The sequence below is a fragment of the Momordica charantia genome, assembly GCF_013281855.1.
Source record: "Momordica charantia cultivar OHB3-1 chromosome 11 unlocalized genomic scaffold, Mcharantia_2.0 BLBB01000011.1, whole genome shotgun sequence".
Taxonomy (NCBI): Eukaryota; Viridiplantae; Streptophyta; class Magnoliopsida; order Cucurbitales; family Cucurbitaceae; genus Momordica; species Momordica charantia.
The window spans coordinates 7,242,326-7,262,193 of NW_028275159.1; the positions used below are offsets into that span (position 1 = coordinate 7,242,326).

The 19,868-nt window shown below is 35.1% G+C and overlaps 5 protein-coding genes across 18 annotated transcripts; all 5 read right to left on the minus strand.

The window, feature by feature from the left end:
• Positions 1-336: 336 nt before the first annotated feature.
• Positions 337-4,297, minus strand: LOC111010433 (putative E3 ubiquitin-protein ligase ZFP1). 12 transcript variants are annotated; one of them, XM_022283858.2, is made up of 7 exons: positions 4,068-4,289; positions 3,835-3,952; positions 2,035-2,704; positions 1,364-1,741; positions 1,115-1,218; positions 871-1,038; positions 337-724 (listed from the first exon to the last, which is right to left on the minus strand). In XM_022283858.2, the coding sequence occupies exons 1-7, from the start codon at positions 4,127-4,129 to the stop codon at positions 593-595; spliced, it is 1,632 nt and encodes a 543-aa protein (XP_022139550.1). In that variant the 5' UTR covers positions 4,130-4,289; the 3' UTR covers positions 337-592. The 12 variants fall into 12 exon arrangements, 11 of the variants coding, with proteins under 11 accessions (XP_022139550.1, XP_022139552.1, XP_022139549.1 ...); XM_022283860.2 differs by having other exon boundaries at positions 1,115-1,222; positions 1,362-1,741; positions 2,035-2,687; positions 3,884-3,952; positions 4,068-4,284; XM_022283857.2 differs by having other exon boundaries at positions 1,115-1,222; positions 1,362-1,741; positions 4,068-4,284.
• An 839-nt stretch (positions 4,298-5,136) lies between these two features.
• Positions 5,137-8,087, minus strand: LOC111010297 (Polynucleotidyl transferase, ribonuclease H-like superfamily protein). Its single transcript, XM_022283655.2, has 8 exons — positions 7,887-8,087; positions 7,657-7,811; positions 6,943-7,024; positions 6,682-6,790; positions 6,234-6,322; positions 6,099-6,163; positions 5,929-6,007; positions 5,137-5,539 (listed from the first exon to the last, which is right to left on the minus strand). The coding sequence occupies exons 1-8, from the start codon at positions 7,959-7,961 to the stop codon at positions 5,396-5,398; spliced, it is 798 nt and encodes a 265-aa protein (XP_022139347.1). The 5' UTR covers positions 7,962-8,087; the 3' UTR covers positions 5,137-5,395.
• A 1,285-nt stretch (positions 8,088-9,372) lies between these two features.
• Positions 9,373-12,488, minus strand: LOC111010332 (Polynucleotidyl transferase, ribonuclease H-like superfamily protein). Its single transcript, XM_022283699.2, has 6 exons — positions 11,950-12,488; positions 11,260-11,465; positions 10,674-10,754; positions 10,420-10,545; positions 10,064-10,187; positions 9,373-9,680 (listed from the first exon to the last, which is right to left on the minus strand). Exons 1-6 carry the CDS (start codon positions 12,196-12,198, stop codon positions 9,483-9,485), a joined length of 984 nt encoding a protein of 327 aa, XP_022139391.1. The 5' UTR covers positions 12,199-12,488; the 3' UTR covers positions 9,373-9,482.
• A 468-nt stretch (positions 12,489-12,956) lies between these two features.
• On the minus strand, positions 12,957-17,554 carry HPY2 (RING/U-box superfamily protein). Of its 3 annotated transcripts, none has more exons than XM_022283920.2 (7): positions 17,417-17,554; positions 15,372-15,443; positions 14,688-14,798; positions 14,457-14,567; positions 13,968-14,107; positions 13,388-13,473; positions 12,957-13,298 (listed from the first exon to the last, which is right to left on the minus strand). In XM_022283920.2, exons 2-7 carry the CDS (start codon positions 15,420-15,422, stop codon positions 13,168-13,170), a joined length of 630 nt encoding a protein of 209 aa, XP_022139612.1. In that variant the 5' UTR covers positions 15,423-15,443; positions 17,417-17,554; the 3' UTR covers positions 12,957-13,167. The 3 variants fall into 3 exon arrangements, with proteins under 3 accessions (XP_022139612.1, XP_022139610.1, XP_022139611.1); XM_022283918.2 differs by lacking the exon at positions 17,417-17,554 and adding an exon at positions 16,047-16,258; XM_022283919.2 differs by lacking the exon at positions 17,417-17,554 and adding an exon at positions 15,716-15,916.
• Positions 17,555-17,567: 13 nt separating this feature from the next.
• On the minus strand, positions 17,568-19,349 carry LOC111010472 (uncharacterized protein At4g28440). Its single transcript, XM_022283921.2, has 2 exons — positions 18,886-19,349; positions 17,568-18,081 (listed from the first exon to the last, which is right to left on the minus strand). Exons 1-2 carry the CDS (start codon positions 19,157-19,159, stop codon positions 17,891-17,893), a joined length of 465 nt encoding a protein of 154 aa, XP_022139613.1. The 5' UTR covers positions 19,160-19,349; the 3' UTR covers positions 17,568-17,890.
• Between the last annotated feature and the right edge of the window lie 519 nt (positions 19,350-19,868).

The following is a 19,868-nucleotide window of genomic DNA, read 5'->3' on the forward strand; positions in this document are numbered from 1 at the left end:
ATTTTAGTAATATAAGTATAACCATCACACATTAAAATATAAGCATCGCTTAGATGTTATATACCACATGGACGTATTAGGATATCATTGCATGCCTATTTTATTTTGTTTCAAACTGGTATACGTCAACCTAATCATATTTCTTGTGAGATACTTAAGGAAAGACTTTAGTTGAGTGACTATTTAAACCTATTTTTAAAATTTAGGAACAAAAAATGGACGATTTTGAAACATGGTGACAGTGACCTGTAGGCAAGGGTACTTTCTTAAATTCTTTTGAAAAAACACCCAAGAAATGGTTATCAATTATTAATAAAAAAAATGAACAAAAAAATATAAGGAACAGAACAAAATGTTCATTCTGAACACATCCAAAACCAGCATTCCATCTGTACAGTTTGACAATATAAACATAACAAGAACTCTATACAAAGATACATCCAACAGTTTAAGAAAACCACAAAAATAAAATAGAGTTAGATCTTTCTCTCTTACATATGTGCAATACATTTACAAACGTCTAACATAGTTTAAACCGATCGTTGTAAGATCACAACAAACAGCTAAAGCCGATCCCAACTCGACTATTCATTCATCTAGTCAATGCCTCAGATTTGCAGACAGGGCATACATTCTTTATAAGCAGCCATTGTTTTAAGCAATCCGCATGATAATAATGTCCACAGTCAAGGATTCCAATCTTCTTCCCGTCCTCGATCACGTCCTGTGGCCACCCACATGTTAAACAGTATATTACTATTGGTTAAGTTCACAATGCTAAAGAACTACATTCTTCGTGATAACAGAATCGATATAAATATATCGACGAAGCAATTAAATGTAGTTCAAATTACATATTAATGAAGTTACCAGGCATATGGTGCAGGAATTGGTTTCCTCATTCCTTGATGCTGCTTCTTCCAAATTTGCATCCCTTGCAGATGGCATGGAAATCCTTGTCTTCAGTTGGCTTGTAATTATTTCCTCGGACAACCCAGTTCCGACATAGCCAATTTGCTCCTCTAATGCGAGAAGCTCCTATATTGGCATTAGTCACATTGTTATGTTAATAAAAGTGAAGTTCCTCATGCTAGAAAATGAGAATTCCTTTCACCTCATATGACATGTGTTCGATATCCAGGCGCATATCTCTGTATGCATCCCCTATATCATTGGAGTCTGAAGCCGAAGCCGAAGCCTGTGCCCCGGGCACTCCAGCTTCCTGCATAAGACAACAAAATCATCTCATCTAGTTCATGAATATAGTCTTAATAACATGTAGTAAGTTTCTTGACTAATGCAGAATATAAGACAGCCAAAAAATTCAGAATAAGTGGCAGAAATATAGAAAGAATAGTTACACCCTCCTGCAGAACTCTCATTCGAGAAGTCAAGTGGCGTCGAAACATTGTCTCATGAGGGTTATACACCCTGCGGTCATTAAATGGAAGATCTCTCGTCTGCCTAGGCTCTAACTCCAAAAACTGTTGGTGCATGATGCCATAAGCAGAACTCAAAGGAAACCTTTGTGTAACTGCCGCTACTGGAGGATTTAAACAGATATTTTGGCCTCTTTGTCCTTGCAAGTGCGGTTGAGGTAATGGAATTCGATAACTGGGATGCTGGATCAATGTGGAAGGAGGATGCTGAAAACTGGGCGAACAATTCATCCCACCAATTTCACTATATCTATGAAGACCCGAGTTTGAATTTTCGGAAGCGCCTCTAATGGCATTGTCCCCTGTAAAATAGTGTATTGCTATAAAGTTCAACAAAGTTAAGCAAAAAATGGGTGCAGAACTCAACAGTATGCTTTTGCACAGAAACTGATAACAAGGAAGTAGTTTGAAAAAAAAAAATTTCGCCAATAAAGTCTAGCAACGTAGATGGAAAAAATAGCATATTCTGAACAAAAGTAATTAATATCATGATTACCCTTCTTTTTTTGGAGAAATTGCTACAAACGAAAATAGTTACGCTTAATATTTAAAGACGAACCAATGTTTTTAAATGGAATGACGAAGAATAACATACCATGAACAGGGAAACCTGCAGGGGCGTGGTTCCAGTTCCAAGCACCTCTATCTTCAAAGTTACAATTGAAACGTTGGTCTAACCAGAGAGCATTGCTAGCTGGCTGAAGGTGCTGAACCATGTATTCTCCTCTAGCCAAATGGCTTCGAGTATGACAAAACATTGGATCAAAAGGTGCATTTAAAGACTCGGAACTTGCTGAGCTATTGGGACCCTGGAAATTCACAAGAACTGGTTCGGCAAATCTTCTCTTGTACGGAGATCCAACCTCCTCAATAAAATGACTATTCCTTGCATATGCATCTGAAGGAATTCCCATCAATCCACTTCTTGGAGATGGGAACTGCTCATTACCGTATGGTGAGGTCAGATAAGAACAGGGATTGCCAGCAGTTGCAACCCACATATCTTGAGCACGTTGAATCATAGAACCACTGTATTGGCTCATTGCATAGAGTATGGCACCATTAGCATGCTCAGGTTGATGTTGAACCTCAGGATTGGTTGAGCTTCTAAAACCTGTAACCATTGAATGATTACTCCTCTGTGAGAAGGTTCCCTGGCCTTGTTGATCTAATTCCAGATCAATTGCCGAAGTCGTATGGCTAGGGGCAAGTGTCCTTTTCCTTATGTCCATGAAAGTGCAACTATCCCTGCTCTTAAACCAAAACTATAATGGAAATCGGCATTCTATTAAATGATATTAACAAAAAATAGCAGTTTAAAATACAAACATCTCAAATAAGAAAACTGACGTGATGAATGTTTTATTAAAACTAATGAAACAAGAGAACCATCCCATGATGAACAATACTGAGATGAATTAAATTTACCTTTTCATATGAGAGAATAGGTAAAAGCCACAGACGCTACACATGCCAAGAAATATGAATTATACATCATGGAAAAAGTCGCACATTTGGCACAACACTTCTACTTTAGAAATCACAAATAAAAGGTAAATGCACCACCCGAAGCAAACTATAATGCATCTATCAATCACCAGAACAGAAAAATGAAACTCTATCAGATTTTTTCTTTCACCCAAATATAAGCGACAAAGTTGTTTCCACCACCACTTTAGGATATCATTAATTTACTTCACCTTGGGAATATTTTCATTACTCCAACCACAAAATCTATAGCTATTTTCTAAATCCATGCGAGTAATCCTAATCAACCAGCTGGTTTTTTACTCCAACATCCAGTATCATTCATCCAACTTCTCCATGAACAACCAACAATGTACATTTCTTTTCCCCTCAAAATGTTCCTATAAAATCATCCTTAATTGTCAACGCCTAAGATCACTATGGGAAATATTGGGTAGTGAATAGGGAGTGGCTATATATATATATATATATATATATATATATCTTTCTTTTTTTTTAAACTTCAGTGCAAAGGTACCTTTAAGGACAAACAAATTACAATACAAGGAGTAAGTAGCACAATAAATATAAAAAAAGTTGGGATTTCATCAAATCCTAAATTTTATGAGTATTGTAGATGCTTCTAAAAGAAATGAAGTTAGTGAAATAAAAATATAACTTCCGCTAAAAGTCTACGCCAAAATCACAAATAACTTAAAATCAAGGACGTTTTAGTTCAGAAATGTATATAATGCAAACTAAAAAGGCATAAAATGCAACTCAAACTATAATATTCCATCCATAACCGTCAAAAGCTTCATAATCCCACGAATAACTCTTTCAGGGATGCAATCTTGCTTCTTAACCCCATCAATGAAAACCCATTAGAAAATCAAAGTAAAGAAAAACAAAATAAGGGAAAAAATACCCAATGCTCACGATCATACAGTTCATGTGTAAAATAAAAATCCACTAACTTTGGCTTCTTCACCACTAGCAAGAAATCAGCAGCAAACTCCGACAGTCTCCAGAAATCAAACAATATGCTAGAGATCGACCCCAAAGATAATGAAGATCAGTAACTAAGCGCAGCAACAGCGAAAAAGCAAAGAAAAAATCGCTAAAACCGGAGAAAATAATCCAATGGGAGAGGGAATTTACTGCAAACTGTGAGTGATCGGCGAGAGAGAGTGTTTGTTGATCGGGCGTGTTTGAGAATTCATTGAATAACATCAAAACATCGCTCTCGTTTTTCCCATTTCTCTTCCAGAGCTAAATTTCTGATTGGCCTCGAGCAACCGTTTTTTTTCTCTTCCCCAAAAAGAAAAATTGTAATTTACTTCAGAATATGTCCTAACATTCATAATTTTATCAGTTCATTTTTGTAAGGATAGTTCTTTTTTGGTTGAATTAACAAGAGTAGAGTGAAACCAACTATAATTTATAAAATGGGCTGTTACTAATAGATGTCTTTGTCACATGCTAACAATTTCATCTTATTTTGTCATATACAAACTTAGAGTCAAATTAACTGCATAAATTATATGGTGGGTGAAATTTTCGGACAGTTACGTGTCTAAATGACATCCATTGATGAGTCCATGTGGACTAATGGAGACCATTCGTCCATTCACATGTCTAGTACGAGAAATTTGAGTAAGTATACCATGTTTGATTGAATAGATTCCGTAATCTAAAGTAATAAAGTAGGAGGAATACAATCGAATTAGCATAAGGATAAAAGTAAATACTCATTTATTTCTTAAAAGCATTGTAGATAGGATGAATGGTCCACATCTAACTAGATAAGTGTGTAAAATTCATCCCAAATATGATGTGACACAAGTTCAATTGAGAAGATCGAGAAAATTTCTGGTATTACGAAAATATGATCACATTTAAAAAAAATCTTAATATTGGGATCCTGCAATATTAAAGAATTATTTATGAAGACAAAATAATAAAAGCAATGGTACTCCCGTGTTGCTAAATGTTTCCCTTTTGCCATTATAGTAGCTTAGCTAGTTACCAAAATTAGAGAGAAAAATCAATCCATACAAAACTCTAATACTTACTCGAGCTCAAGTAATCGAGGTATGACATGCATTTCTAGTACCGAAATCATTTATCTTGACAATAAGATATATTAAAATCAGACAGTTATCTCGTGAGGATCACACATTTCTTCCAAGCTTGATTTGATTTGAAATTTTAACTAAAAATAGTGCTCTTAAAGACAACCTACATCAACTTCTCCATTACATAGTTTTCATGATTGAAGATTATATTTAGTGAGCCGTAATTCTTTTCGAGTCTGAAAATCAAAATTTGGCCTACAACACAGGCCAACGGTCTCCCTCCCAACCTCTGGGCCTATCTTAACTTACAAAATAAAAGAATGGAACTCATTTAGTCACTCCTATACTAGCAAGTTACACATATTTTAAGATCTGAATCAAATTAAGACATTAGGGGTTTGATCAAATCATTCAAAAACCACCTCCATCCTTGGATTTCTTCCTAGGCTTGCGTTTCTTCTGCTTCAATTTGAGCTTCATTTCAGATTTGAGACTCTTTTCCCACTCTTTCCTTTTCTTCTGATACAGCAGCATTGCAGATCGAGCATCTTCTATCTATAAATGGAAGTTCAGTCAAAATTTCATGAGCCCGAAAACGTCACATGACAGCATATCAATAACGAAGAATGAATTGATATATATGGTTCACGAAACATGCAAAATGGGGCCAGACTTTAGAAGTTAATTTGAACTGAGATGGGGATCCTTGCTTTTTGTGATCATGAATCTTATAATGAAATCAAGTAACATGGTGGTAGAGTAGGTCCCTTGTAGCAACCATAAAATCTTGGTGGAAGCATAAAAAACTTCTATTTTACTTTGGGTAAACATTTCCAACTCTTTGGGAACTTAAAAGCTGTCCATTATAATCAATACCCAATTTTTTCTGGCAGTTTAACAAGATGAGTGAAAACATATAGAAGACAAATGATTAGAGAACTAACAGGACAATGCTCCCCATTTTGGATCTCGACACCAAGAAACTCGGCTGCCAGATGGCGGAGAGCTCTTCTACATCCTTCCCTGTACCACCAAACAATTGAGAATGGATAAATTTCAAAGTAGAAGCAAAAAGGTCGAGGTTATAAAGTACAGTGGGGAGCAAAATTATTACTTCTGAAAGAATTGATACTCGGAGGTGTCTCTCAAATCTTTCTTGGGATGGCTTAAGAGCAATGCCTGTCAAAAGAGAATTTTGCTTTAGTTTCTCAGGTTTATGCTTCAGTGTAAACTACATTAATCCAGATACCTTAAAGTCATTACACAAGGCATGGCCAACGACAATCTTTCCTTTAATCAAGTCTGCAACCTTCTTCTGGACTGTTGGGAAATCCTTCGCTGAAAATGATAACATTATATCAACTATGTCAATGGCAATTATGAAGCCTAAAGTAACCTAAAGAACAGAAATATGAAGAGTAAAATACCAGGAACCTAAAGAATCCAAATCCCAGACTATCTTCTTAATCAATGAGAGAGACAAAGCACAATACCCTATAAATAGATTTACTTTTCATCAATATCTACATACTCAATTTTTCACTTCCCTCTCAGTAAATCAAATTAGTGCATTGCTTTTCTCACGGTGATAATAGTACATAGCGACTTAGCAAGAGTCTCCAACATCATTAAAACTCAAGTAGTAATACATGTAAACAATAAAATATTCATGTTCAAAAAAAGAAAACTATTGTCACCTTTCTTCAGGTCGCAGGGTCTTATGCCACTAATTTGAGTCCGAAAGTCAACAACGCGCTCTATGGGTCGCACAAACTCGTCATATATAACATTTCCCCATTTGTTTACCTGCCATTAATTGGCAGTACTGTTAGCAACTAATCACCTAGAGAAGTTAAACCTAACTCTTATGCGCTCCAAGAAGCTGCCACTTATAACAATGAAAGAAACCAATTACATGGATATGAATAACAGGTGATTGAAAATGAATCAATGAATACCAGTGTAACTCGTCCAAGGGCACTTCTGTTACCTTGACCCACACCAACCATTTCGCAATCCATGGCTACTACATCTGTAACACTGCAAAGATAGTTAGGCCAGATAGTAATTTTCGTGTGCTTTTTATAAAGGTAGGGTAAACTTCCAAAGGAACCCAAATATTTTATTTCTAGATGTTTCTTCAAATTTTAACCCCAATGAGTTGAATTACGAATTTTTTTTTTTTAATTAATAAAACGTGACTCCAAGTACAAAAGTGGATTATTTTTATTTTTATTTTTAAAGCAAAGCTAGCAAAATCAGGGAATCAAGTGATTTCAAGCTTTGAATAAAATTGTATGTGGAGAACTGAAAAACTTAAATCTTTGAATTATAAAAAGAAGCTGTACCGTAATATATTTCTAAGATTTTCAAATACAACATGATTAGAAGCCACACACAGAATTTGATCTGTTTAGTTTCAAGTCCATTCTTAATTTGATTGCATAGTTTAGTCACACGACTCGAATGGTATAAACTTTATCTTCTCCAGTTAATCAGTAAAAAACAAACACTACATCAGGTATCAACGACAGAAGAATATGAACTTGCTACTAATGATCGTCACCAGTGCCAGTAGTTGATGATTAACAATTAAAAATCCTTCAGTTTCCCTCAAATTCACGCCTAAAACAAGTAAACATCAACTTCTATACTTAATTCTTAAAAAGTACCTAAAGTCATCGTTCACTGGAATGAGAAGATTCTTGTCAGAACGAATTGAGTCCACATCAGATCTTTCCTTGCGTTTACCCAAAACAGAGTTAGAAGTATCGAATTTTGGAACATTAGAGAACCTGGGATGCTTCGAAGCATGGCTTTTCAGCTTCTGCAGGATCAAAAGATGAAAATAAGCGATAGAACGAGAGAGGGGCAAAGGGGGAATGGAGGGAAGTAGAAGTACTTGTTGGAGTAGCGCCCAATTGGGGTTCATCTGCTTCGGTTTAGGGCTGTTCTTGAGCTGAGGCTGAGGTTCCATGTTCTTGAAGCTCCAATTTCAGCGCTCCTTCAGTCGCATTCTAATGGCTATCGAATTTCGGCCGTCTTCGTCTTCTCCCCGACGCGACGGCCCTAAACCGGAAAACAGAAGGGCGGAGGTTTCAACTACTAATTTATAATCAATAATCATAATTTATTTATTTATAAATTTTTCAAAGGCTAAATATATATTTTAATTTTTAATCCAATTTTCAATTTAGTCTCTAATATTAAAATTTTATTGCGATAAACTGAAGAATTAGGAAGATGAGCTTTTTTCTCCTCTAAATTTTCCCAAGTTTACCACAAGCTTATTTTAACAGTTACCCAGTGAAGAATTAAATTGAAAAAATGTAATAACATAAAGGACTAGATTGAAAAAGAACAGAAACATAAATAAGCAAATGTTATCTTGTGAATTATATATTTTAAAGATATTTGTAAGAATTTCAACCTTTTAACTTATAAATTATTCCCTAAGTTATATTTAAATGGGCACAATATGTTAATTATTATTATTATTATTTGACTAATCTCTTATTATTAGTGTCATAATAGGTTAGTTGGATAATCCTAACAAGTAGATATTTGTTGAATTTATTTTATTAGTGAATCTCGAAACAAGAATTTGACATATATCTCCAACTTGTGAATTCGATCTCTCACTCCCACGTGTTGTACTAAAAATGGAAAAAAAAACTCTTAACGAGTAATTATATTCATGTTGGCTTTAGTCCTTATGCTTTAAATATTAGATCCAAAAATATTAGATCCATATAGTCTCTAAAATTTAAAAAATCATAATTTCGTTTATAGACTTGTGCTTGTATTTCGTTAATATGACATGCCTATTAATTTTAATTGCTATTTGGATAAATAAGTGAAGAGTCCGAATCATATTTTAATTTATTGTAAAAAAAAAGTAACAAAGATTAGAGTAAAATACAATGTCAGAGAAAATTTTTGGTTAAATTGTAACTTCTATTCTTAGCATTTTAGATTTGTATCAATTTCATCCATTTCAATTTTATCCCTATGTAATTTATTTATTTACCAAATGCATATCCCAAATAAATAAGATCTGCCTAACTAGTTTGGTAGTAGAGGTCGTAAGTTCAAATCTCTGTCCCCACATGTTGTACTAAAAAAACCATAAATGATATTGATATATAACCATTTTTTTATACGAATACTATATTCATGTCAATTTTACCAGATATCAATATACATTATACTAGACATGATCACTACGTAACAATTTTATAACGGTTCTTTTCTTATGGATTTAAGACGATCTTTCAGAATCAAATCTACTCTCAAATAGATATAAAAAAAAATAAAAAATAAAAAAAAATCTACTCTCAAATAAAAGACAAATAGAGGACATTGGTAAAATTTTAACACATGAAACATAACTGACTAAAAAAATACATCTTAACAAGTTCATAATTTCACAGAAAGATGAGATCTCCTATAGTTTATAATCCATAGATCATCCAGACAAATATTAATCAAAAAACCATTAAATACGGTTCTCAAAAAGAAATTTAACATGCTGAGGAGAATTAGGATTCCTACGTGCTGTGATCTGCAAACGTGCACCATCAGCAACCATTCTCTGTAGAACTCTCACAATGTTCTTTGTGTCATCTATACCAAGATGATGGCTTCCTAACAAGGGTATTTCGAGTTGTCTCATCATCGTCGTCATTCCTGTCGCCTACCAATTACCATCAGAAGTAAAGAACATAATTGATAATTGGTCATCTAGGTCCATTTATTTAAGAACCGTGATTGAAGTACTTTTCTTTTTTGTACAAATGAGCCTGTAAAAGCAACGTATCTGAGACGTATAACTAATCACAGTCACTAATTCTATCGTCTCCGTTATTGATTTTTCCTATGCGGGAAAATGAACATTGAACTTTGTTTTGAAATTTTTAAGCCAATGTATAGTGTTTTGTCCCAGAAGTTGAAGAGAAGCAAAACCATGAGCAGAAGATTGGTTTTGAAACTCTCGACTCCTAAAAGTAAATATATTTGATACTACAAACCCTTATTTTGGCAAATATGTGATGCTACTGGATGAAAGATACATTATACCTTCTTTTGGTAAAAGTTGAGATAGACATCTTTAATGTTGATCCACTCCATAAAATAGTTGGGAAGTTCTATATTCGACACGCTGCATTGATGTGGAACCTGAGTTTTTATATCCCAGTTGCCACTGGAACAAGACAAAAAACATTCAACGTTAGATACTGATAATCACACTTGTTAAGCAACAGTTTATACTTCAACATCGTGCAATAAAATGAATCCGATGATGGTCCTCCACATTTTCATTCGATGAAAATTATAAAGACCTCGTAGTTGTTGGGCAAACCATGGATACACATACCACATTTACAATATGAATTATTTAGCTAGGATATGTAAAACGAGAAAAGGAGGATTACCATGTCACAAATGCTGCTCGATCAAGACACCCACCCAGTTCCTTCTTCCATAGCTGATGCTCAACTAGCCAATCTTCGAACTGTTGAATAACTTCCTTGTATGATATGGCTGTGTCATGCCAGACACTGTATATTATAATATGGAACTATACCATCAGCTAATAAAAAGAAATTAATTAGATTCTAAACGGGAAGGCACTATACTGCCCAAAAACATTTATCAAGCCTTTGCCATAAATAGATTAGAAGCACACCGATCAACTCCAAATTTTCCATATTTTCCTTCAATGTATTCATTGATCCTTCGTTCACTCATGTTTGATGGCCTAACAAACCTGTGGAAGGATTTAAGGCAGTGGTCAACAAACATACCAACCAAAAAACAAAACAAAAAAAGGAAAACCATAAATTTATTGTTTCACAAGACCCAAAGAACATTCGTTTACAATATTAGAACTTGGAACTTGTAAATTAAGCCATTTTACACGATTAGGTTACAAGCGTAGCCATCCTGGAAAATGTCATATCTCAATCACACAGAAGTCAGTTTTCCTAACTACACGTTATATATGCTAAACTAGTTCCAAAATAAGTGAACATTTTACCACATGCTTAATTTATATTCAATAAATTAAGGCATTAGTATGCTTGTGTGTATCTATTCGGCTAATGCCTTCTATATGCTCATTGTGATTAAAATCTTTGGAGATCTATTAAGAAGACAAAACAGGTAATAGGGAAATATAGCAATGCATAAAGTATATAATCTGCCAAGCGGAAAGAAAAATTAATACATAACCAATAGCAAGAATGAACACATCACAAAGAAGCAGGTAGAACCTGTGGAAAAAACCTGTCACACCCAATGTCTTGGCACTGACTAATATGACTGGAAACTCAATAATTTCAACTTTACCCTCCAAATCAAGTACCAGAAAAAAATCAATATCCTGACTCTGAGTTCGCGTATGGTTTGACCTAGCATTTACTTGAAGCACCCTGGAGATATCATGATTGAACTTCTTTAGGTGGAGTGGGTCATCCATCTACACAACCGGGTAATATAAATTATGAACATATAAATTTTTCAGCGATTGTCAACTGGGAAATCCAATCAGAATCTGAAGACCACATAAGATGAGACAATCAGACTGATTAACAATGAAGGAAGGTTGTACATTCATACCCTTTCTTCGAACTCTAACGTTCGATAATTTTGTTCATATGGGTTACAAATTCTTCCTGCACTTTTAGAACTGAAACGACCTTATCATTATTTTACACACCCAATTCTCAAATTATAGAGTTCCTCATCAAAATGCAAGTAGTAAACAACTCAACACGCAGCATAAGCGAGTAACGGTTCTATGAGGAATATCATCGAACACGTGGTGTACAACACAAAACCAAGTACTTAACACTCACAGTCATGTAGAATCCTCGCTCAATTCAGAAAACGGAAGCAAAGAAAACAAAATGGCATTCAGAAACACAAGTACAGCAGCAACTTAAAGCCGGAATTGAAAATACCATTGTGCATTTGCCCTGCGTGTAATACAAACACATGGGCCTCCAGCGATTATCAGCCGCCTCGGGGGAGTGAGGCGGAGGAGCTGAAGAAGATGGTTCGTGGGCTGCGGGGAGAGATGCGTGGCATCGGATAGGAAATGGTGTGCGAGAAGAAGAAAAAACCGAGGAATAGAGAGATAAGGGAACCAGAGGATAACATGGGATCGAGTAAAATGATGAAACCTTAAGCAGCGGAGCTCTCAGAAACATTGGATTGAAATGAAATGGCTACTGGACGTGAGTGGCAAGTGACGCCGACGGTCTACCGGAGCCGGAGAAGACGACCGACGCTGGCGTGGTCGAATTCAGCAGCATATATTTATATTTTGGCAAAAATCATTTGGGTTAAATTATTAAAATAAGGTTCAAATTTAGCCACTAGATTTAAATCAATATTTAAATAATAATCTAAAAATTAAGTACTTATTCTGCTAGTCTCTAAATTTTATGTAAAAATTATTTGAGTCCTTGCTATTTTTTTTTTATTAATTATTTAACAAAAACCAAAGTAGACGAGAATGCTCGTTGAATGGAAAGGAATAAATTTGACAACGCTTTTGGACGTGGAGGAGCTATTATCGCCCGACTCCCTAACCCCCTAGTCTAGTACGGTACTGGGTGCTTGGACCACCAAAAATAGTAGCATAGAGATACGTCCAAGCCTTTTACCAATATGGAATTTATCTTATATAATATATAAAAAATTACTTGTGTCAAGTTTTTATTAGTTTTTTAAGTATTATAAATATGGGATATAGTAAATTAAACCTTGAAAAAAAAAAGTTCGATGGAATTATGATCATAGAAAGTTATCAACCAGAATACAACAATTTAAAGACGAACAAAATATTTAAATATTTTTTAAACCAATTTTCAAAAATATTTGCCAAATGAACATTTTAGAGTAAAATTTTTTGTAAATAGAAATGATATTTACATACCAGAGGAGAAAAAGAACAGCTCCAATACAAAGGGCAATTACAGTTTGTAGCTGAGGTCCTACTTCTCCATTCAACACGATGTTCACAATAACATGGACAAAAAGATACCATTTAAATCCAACCAGCTCAACTTACGAAACAAAGCATTTGATGAAATGATGACAATTTAACGACTACGGTAACGACGACTACGACGATGACTTCAAGAGAAAAAGGCAAAGAAACTACTTCAGAGTTGCTATTCTGCATCAAGCTCTGTAAAATCTTGTATTCTCACAGAGTGCCTAGACGTTTTTCTCAGTTCATCAATTTCAATCAGTAAGAACGGATCAGGCGTGACCTTTTCTGGCTGCAACATCTTAGGACAGGCTACAAGGACAAAGAGTTCAAGTGAGAAAACTAGAAAAGCAATCTATACATTTTGTATGTACTACATTACATGTAGAAGACCTGGATACCTGCTACAGGGCATTGAGCTCGAGAATTCTTAGATCTTAGGTACTGCATCACAGCCTCCTTTTCATACACATGCTTGCATTCCATACTACAAATTGTAAAAGGTAGAGATAGAATCAAAAGTTCAGATTCTATTAGACACTTTTAAAGTTCAAGATCTATTAGATCAACTCAAATAGCGAGTACCAGACCCATTTATCATGCACCTTAATAAAGCTCGCAAGATAACTGTTTGATCCTACATTATTTAGTTGTTAAGAAATTTGTCATCTTGCCAGCATGTGATTTAAACTATTCCTCTAAATTCTCTTTACTTTTTCTCACATCCCCAATGTCACCAGTCTAAGTCTAACTCAGGGTGGTTGTCAATTTATTACGAGGGAAAAAAATCACAAGTGAAAGTCTAGCTCATTCCATTTTCAGGCACCCACTTGATAAATGTAACCAGAGAGAATAACACAAGCATGTAACCATCCATGCTGTTAGTACAGAGTGAATAGATGAGCAGACTTATTTTTCAACAGTAAAAGAAATATATCTAATTCTTCGTTCTTCATGAAAAAATCTTTCGTTGCAATATACCTGCGAACAGGTTGTGCCAATTCAGTGACAGGCTTTCCACTTAATGGGCAAGTGACATTCAATAAATTACACTGAGTACTGGTCATCACAATGTCCTCCTGCTCTTCACCTGGCATTGGTTGCCCTGCATGATGTACATTCTGCAGGAATATCGGGAGATGAGCCAAAGCACTGGAAAGATAAATATCTACACAATTGGAAGAATAATAAAATTGTTTCTCATGTACTTTAATTGCAAACAAACAAAGTAGTTTCTCTTGTTTACTTATCATGTACTTTCTGTTGCGTTTTCACAGTTTTAGGATGATTATTTGCACAGATTTGACAACTTTTTTGTTGCTACCATGCGTAATCAGTGCCAAAGAGGTATCGCAATCCCTATAATCAGTTAATAAAATGGAAATACTTTCCACTGGCTTTCTAATCTACTGTCTTTCAAGGTGCCAATTGCCTGTCCCGGAGCATAGAAAATAAGATGAAGATGCATACCCAAATAGCTTCTCTAAACTTCCGAATTATTGAATGGTTCTGCAAATTTGAAGATGAATTTTCACTGACTTTTGCAACTTCATCGTCAAGTAGTTTCTCAAAATCTGTTAACTACAGGATCAACATAAACTATCATTAGGTATGGAAACGAAGGAACCAGCACTATGAAAATTAACAAACTGAATGTCGAATATATCGTGGGAAATTCAACATGGAAAGAGATTTAAATACCTCTTCTCTTGGTTCATATATATTTCCAACCGACTGAATCGCAGATGAAAAGTTGTCACAGTTTTCGTAAGTACTCAACAGCTCAACAACAGCATTTTCAAGCTTCTTGACCTTCAAATACCAAGTAAATAATTGGTTAAGACTTCCAAACAACAAAGATTCTCAATAATCTTTAGACCGGATTTAATAGCCAGAAGAAGAAAATCCACCAAAAAGTATGTGCTGCATTCTAATTAATTAACCGTACACCTAGGGAAACCAAGACCATAATCTTTAAGCAAGGTATCCGTTGAAATAAATCTTCTTCAAATCGAGGCATCCACAGAAAGTCCATCAAAAAGCAATATGTCGGTTACTAAACAAGCAAAATGACCGAACAGAAATAAACATTTCAAATATTTGATTTTGACGGCTTGACAAAGTGGCTGGTTTATATTGCAAGTTCTAAAGCAGATTGTACACAGTACACTGCACATGCTTCTTGTTTTCCTTTACCCACGTCGTTTCTTCAATTAATTTTTTTTTTAAAGGCAACAAAGATGTTAAAATAAAGCCTTATGATGCGAGTCCTAGAAAAAAAATCTTTGAAATTTGTGTTCTTGCTTCTAACATTTTATTACAAGATCTTATCCTGAAAACACTCTTCCAAAGTAAATTGAAACAAGGGTTCTTTATCCATAATACCATCGTCGACTGATTGTCCCTCTCCAAATCCATCCCAATTTCCTTCATCATAATCAACAACTTGCGTATTTCCTGAAATTAAAATAGAAAAGTTGAATCACATCACAAAAATCAACAGATAACCCATCATCATTAGCCTAATATCCAAATAAATCGTTCTTTTGAACAAGACAGGATTGTAGTAGATTAACCCACTCAAGTGCGAGATGACTGAGGAGTACATCAGAAGAACGTTCTCTTATCTTCCCTTTAAATTTAATTGACGAATCTCTTAATTGTCTTATCAGACCACGAACTGAACAAAACAGGTTATTGGGTGGGATTTTCTATGAGAAAATACATACGATATCTTCCTGTAGCTTCTCAGCTCGCGCCCAAGACCCCGACGTTTCAGAAATCCAGAGAAACAGCGCCAGAATTAAAGGAATACAGCATTATAACCGACTCTCTATACAAAAAAATCGAGATCTTAAAGCTGAAAACAACATTAATTTAGCACCAACAACTTCCTTTTCTTCTCAGCGCCGCATTTCCCAAACCAAATTTCTCTATCAATCAGAAAAACCCCCCCCCCCCCCCCCCCCCCCCCCCCCCAAAAAAAAAAAAAAACTAGAACCGAAACGGCAACAAATTAGAAGTAATCATATAAATAGCGAGTAGTATTAAGCAATTTACAGCAAGCAGGGACTGATTCTCGGAGTGCATCATAGTGGCAGCGGATTTGATTCTGCCCGAAACGGCACTTGAACGGGTATCAGAAGTCGACGCCATTGCCGTACGAGGATCAGTAGTCTCGGAAGAAGAAATCGCCGAAATTCCTCCGGCGATGGTTAGTTTAAGCGCGAAAAGAGAGTACCCACTTGGTGAAAGAAAATGGTTCGAATTTTGGAGAACTCGGTCGTAACCTATATATTGCATTTTTTACTAAACAAAAAAATAATAATTCTTTTTTTTATATATAATTTATCATCCAATTTTTCAATTTTCGTTATGTAACATGTAAGAGCAATCTTTATGATATAAGCTATGAAGTATTATTATTACTATTCATTTTAATACTTAAAAACAATATTTATCTTGTGAATTTTAAAATATCAATTTAACTCTAATTCTTTTTACAAAAATAAAGCTAATTTTTTCCTTTTTTCCTTTTATTATTTTGTTGTTAATTGCCAACAAATGTAGATGTGTTGAGCACAACTTAGTAGATAAAACACTTATTAACATTGTAGAAATCGATGGTCTGATCTCCATCTCCACAATTGTTGAAATTAAATTTAAAAAATTGCACATATTATAAATAAACTATCTAAGTTAGTCAAAATGAACATAACTCAAAGATAATTGTCAAATATCTCTAAAGTTGTGAGTTCGATCCCACTATTACATGTTATTAAAATAATAGTGACGAAAATAGTTTTTATTTGGTCCCAGGTATGTTTTCAAAATTTAGAAACAAAAATAAACCTATTAAAAATTATCAAAAATTAAGATGGAAGGAGGAACGAAATGTAGTGGGTAAAAGGGATAATAGAAGGGCACTTAAATATTATTGAAGTTATAAATCAAACAAAAATAACAAATCAATCATTAAATGTTAAACAACATTTGAACTTCTGAAATTTTTTTTTCAGATTCCCTTAATACATTAAATTAAGGAGCACAGATTCGCTTTGTTGGCCAAAACATCATTTGATTGTAGCTCTACCTGTTCTGAGAATGACTTCAAGTTCAAAAAGACTCTAGATTTGGGCATTAACAATAAGATCTCATCATCATCTGGAGAGAAAAATGGAGTTGGAGTCGGCAGAAAAGTAGAGACGTGCAAGGAACGACACAACGGAAGATGAAGAAGAGGAGAGATCGGCCCGAGCCATCGCTATCTAAAGGGCAGTTCGATCGATTATCACTCTTAACTTGCTTTCAGAGTGATGGAGAGGTTTAATGGTAAATTCCAATGTTTCACAATTTGAGAATGCAAGCAGTAAGTAAAGGGATCCATTACACAACTAGCTAATGCTTGTTTAAAGTTGATGCAAATTTACCTTTTGATTTTGGTACCAGGATTTTTGCTGTTGCCTTAAACCACCTTCTAAGCTTGAATATAATAACACTTCCTATCCAGAACCTGCATATAATATATGAATTGCCAGGAGAGAATATGCAATAACTCGATAAGAATACATGCCCAGCAAATTGACAACTCTGCATGTTATATACAATATCAGAGCTATACCAAAAGCATTTTTCGTCATCATTGATGCCCGATTACATTTCCAGAGTCATAAGAAGAACCAAACTACTACCTATTCATACCTATACCCGACAAAACATGGCTTCACATAAGTCATACCGACAAGTTTAGACAAAATGAAACGGATTCTTTCGTTTAAATACTTCACCCACACAAAATTATAATGTAGTGTTGTTATATATTCACATCAGCAGATTACCAGGAAATTCGATGACCAGTCATCTCAACCTATTGTATGCTTAAGTTGGCCTTTAATAGGCCCTTATCATTCCTCTGCAACATTCACAAGTTCATACTCGACTAAAGATAGATTGTTGTCTTCCTTGACGACGAAGTTTGCAGGCTCAGTGAGCTCGATTCGGCCCCATTTATCAACTGCTAGCCTCATAGACCCTTTGAACATGTCAATCTTCGCGTTCCGGATAATGATAGTTGTCTCGGGCTTTACTAGATCAACTGAGAAAACAAGACAATGCCGTTAAAACAATAGAGGAGTTTATATGCTACAGTGACCAAGAAAACAAAATTACATATTGTGTATGGTAACCATAAAAAAATTGGTTGAACGTGTATCATCGTTATTGTTTGCAGCAATTTCATTTCAAGGCTTAAAAGACTTGATCGGCCACAGATCAGTAATGAAATGAATGAACATCTAATCTAACTTGGAGTCCTAATTCAAATCTTTAATTGGCATACCTTCTATAACAAAGTCAGCTTGAAACAAGCTGCAGCTTATGAATAAATAATAATTCGAGAGCAAGAAACCACGGAGATTTAATTCTTTCCAGATTCTTAATCCAACACCGAAGCTAGCGCTGAAAATTAAGTAGAGTAGTCTTCAACTAAAATATAGGAGAAAACTTTCTTCTTTTCATGTCCCCATCCAGTTCAGACTGCAGATATCGAAAGAAGAAGAAGAATTTAAGCAGTGAGGAAACACTAATCCTTCAACTCTCTTACTTCTCCTTCCAAGATATCCTCCAAAACCCATATCGCAACAGGCGCACGATCCGTGTTATCTCACTGATTCAAACTCAGATTTATAAGGGCACGAAAATGTCAAATTTCAATCGCTATGGGGTAAATAATTCAAACATCCTGAGCTATATAATCAATCACTCATTTCGCCTTCCCAGCTGCGATCCAAACAATAACTGATTTTCTCTTCCGAATTCACATAAGAAAAAAATCAACATCCTCCCGTCTTCCCCAATTTTCATGAAACCCAACAGCAAGAAGAGATTCCAAAATCCATACCTTGGTCATTACGCGCAGTGAGCAAAATGGTTCCAGTTTCGTCCCCAACAAGGCACTCAGCGATCCGAGTCTGGCGGAGGTGCTGGGACACCGATCGACCCTTCTGCAACACGGTATTGGAGGTAACAACCTTGACGGTGAGTGTATGACCATTTGTGCCAGGTTTGAGCTGCTCGACCTTCACGAAGACTGGCTTCCTCAGGCCTGGCCGCGCCTCCGCATTGCTCTGCTGCACCTCCGGCGATGCCGGCGTAGGTGATTTCCCCGTCGCCATGGTTCCCGAAGCGGAAGATCACCAGCACCCACACCAAACCCTAATTCCCAATTCGCGTTAATCGATAATATCTGTCTTCTCCTCTTCTCCTCTTCTCCTCTTCTCTCCCCGTCTCTCTCCAACCCTTTGGGATTCCTGCTGGGCTGTTTATATACCTCCTTCATTTTGCTTCCTCTTTGGTTTTTGCTGACATTTTCGAAACCCAAATTAATTTTGAACCAATTTTGGGTATTTATTCTTAGCAACCAATGCTCAATTTTCCTACTTCACGTCAAATCATCAATTAAGTTTTAAATATTATTTTGGTCTTGTTTTTCTTTTTTTATTTATTTTAATCCATTTACTTATCTATTTTTGTCTTATATAATTTAAGCTTTCGTTTTGGTTACGTACCATTGAAAAGTGTGTATTGATTTTTTTGCCTCATTTTTTCAATCAAAATGTCGGCATGAAATTACACTCAATATATTATCATTTGGATGTGTATAGAATTTGTATCTAAATTACAAAACAAAATGAACAGCATAACCAAAATAATATTTAAATCAAATAAAAAATTAAGACCTCTTTGTAACATTTTGTTTTTGTTTCTATTTCTAACCTTTCTAGAAGTAGAAACAACAATGTTTTTAATAATAATTTATGTTTAAAAAAACATAAATGTATTTTGATAATTGTTTGTTTTTTGTTTTCTTATTTTTGAATTGAA

Bases quoted from the DNA above. Each gene is read 5' to 3' on its own strand.
- LOC111010433 (XM_022283857.2), bottom strand. From the start codon at position 4,129: ATGAATTCTCAAACACGCCCGATCAACAAACACTCTCTCTCGCCGATC. The intron at 2,705-3,834 runs GTATTTTTTCCC...TTTCCATTATAG, and splicing joins TGTATGATCGTGAGCATTGG to TTTTGGTTTAAGAGCAGGGA. The intron at 725-870 runs GTAACTTCATTA...GGGTGGCCACAG, and splicing joins ATTCCTGCACCATATGCCTG to GACGTGATCGAGGACGGGAA.
- LOC111010297 (XM_022283655.2), bottom strand. From the start codon at position 7,961: ATGGAACCTCAGCCTCAGCTCAAGAACAGCCCTAAACCGAAGCAGATG. The intron at 7,812-7,886 runs GTACTTCTACTT...TTGATCCTGCAG, and splicing joins ATTGGGCGCTACTCCAACAA to AAGCTGAAAAGCCATGCTTC. The intron at 6,791-6,942 runs GTATTCATTGAT...AATTAATGGCAG, and splicing joins CCCTTGGACGAGTTACACTG to GTAAACAAATGGGGAAATGT.
- LOC111010332 (XM_022283699.2), bottom strand. From the start codon at position 12,198: ATGTTTCTGAGAGCTCCGCTGCTTAAGGTTTCATCATTTTACTCGATC. The intron at 10,755-11,259 runs GTTCTACCTGCT...ATCCTTCCACAG, and splicing joins GTGACAGGTTTTTTCCACAG to GTTTGTTAGGCCATCAAACA. The intron at 10,188-10,419 runs GTAATCCTCCTT...GTCTTGTTCCAG, and splicing joins CGAGCAGCATTTGTGACATG to TGGCAACTGGGATATAAAAA.
- HPY2 (XM_022283918.2), bottom strand. From the start codon at position 16,142: ATGGCGTCGACTTCTGATACCCGTTCAAGTGCCGTTTCGGGCAGAATC. The intron at 14,799-15,371 runs GTATTATGGATA...TGGTATTTGAAG, and splicing joins GGGACAATCAGTCGACGATG to GTCAAGAAGCTTGAAAATGC. The intron at 13,474-13,967 runs GTATATTGCAAC...TACAATTTGTAG, and splicing joins TTGGCACAACCTGTTCGCAG to TATGGAATGCAAGCATGTGT.
- LOC111010472 (XM_022283921.2), bottom strand. From the start codon at position 19,159: ATGGCGACGGGGAAATCACCTACGCCGGCATCGCCGGAGGTGCAGCAG. The intron at 18,082-18,885 runs GTATGGATTTTG...TTGTTTTCTCAG, and splicing joins CACTGCGCGTAATGACCAAG to TTGATCTAGTAAAGCCCGAG.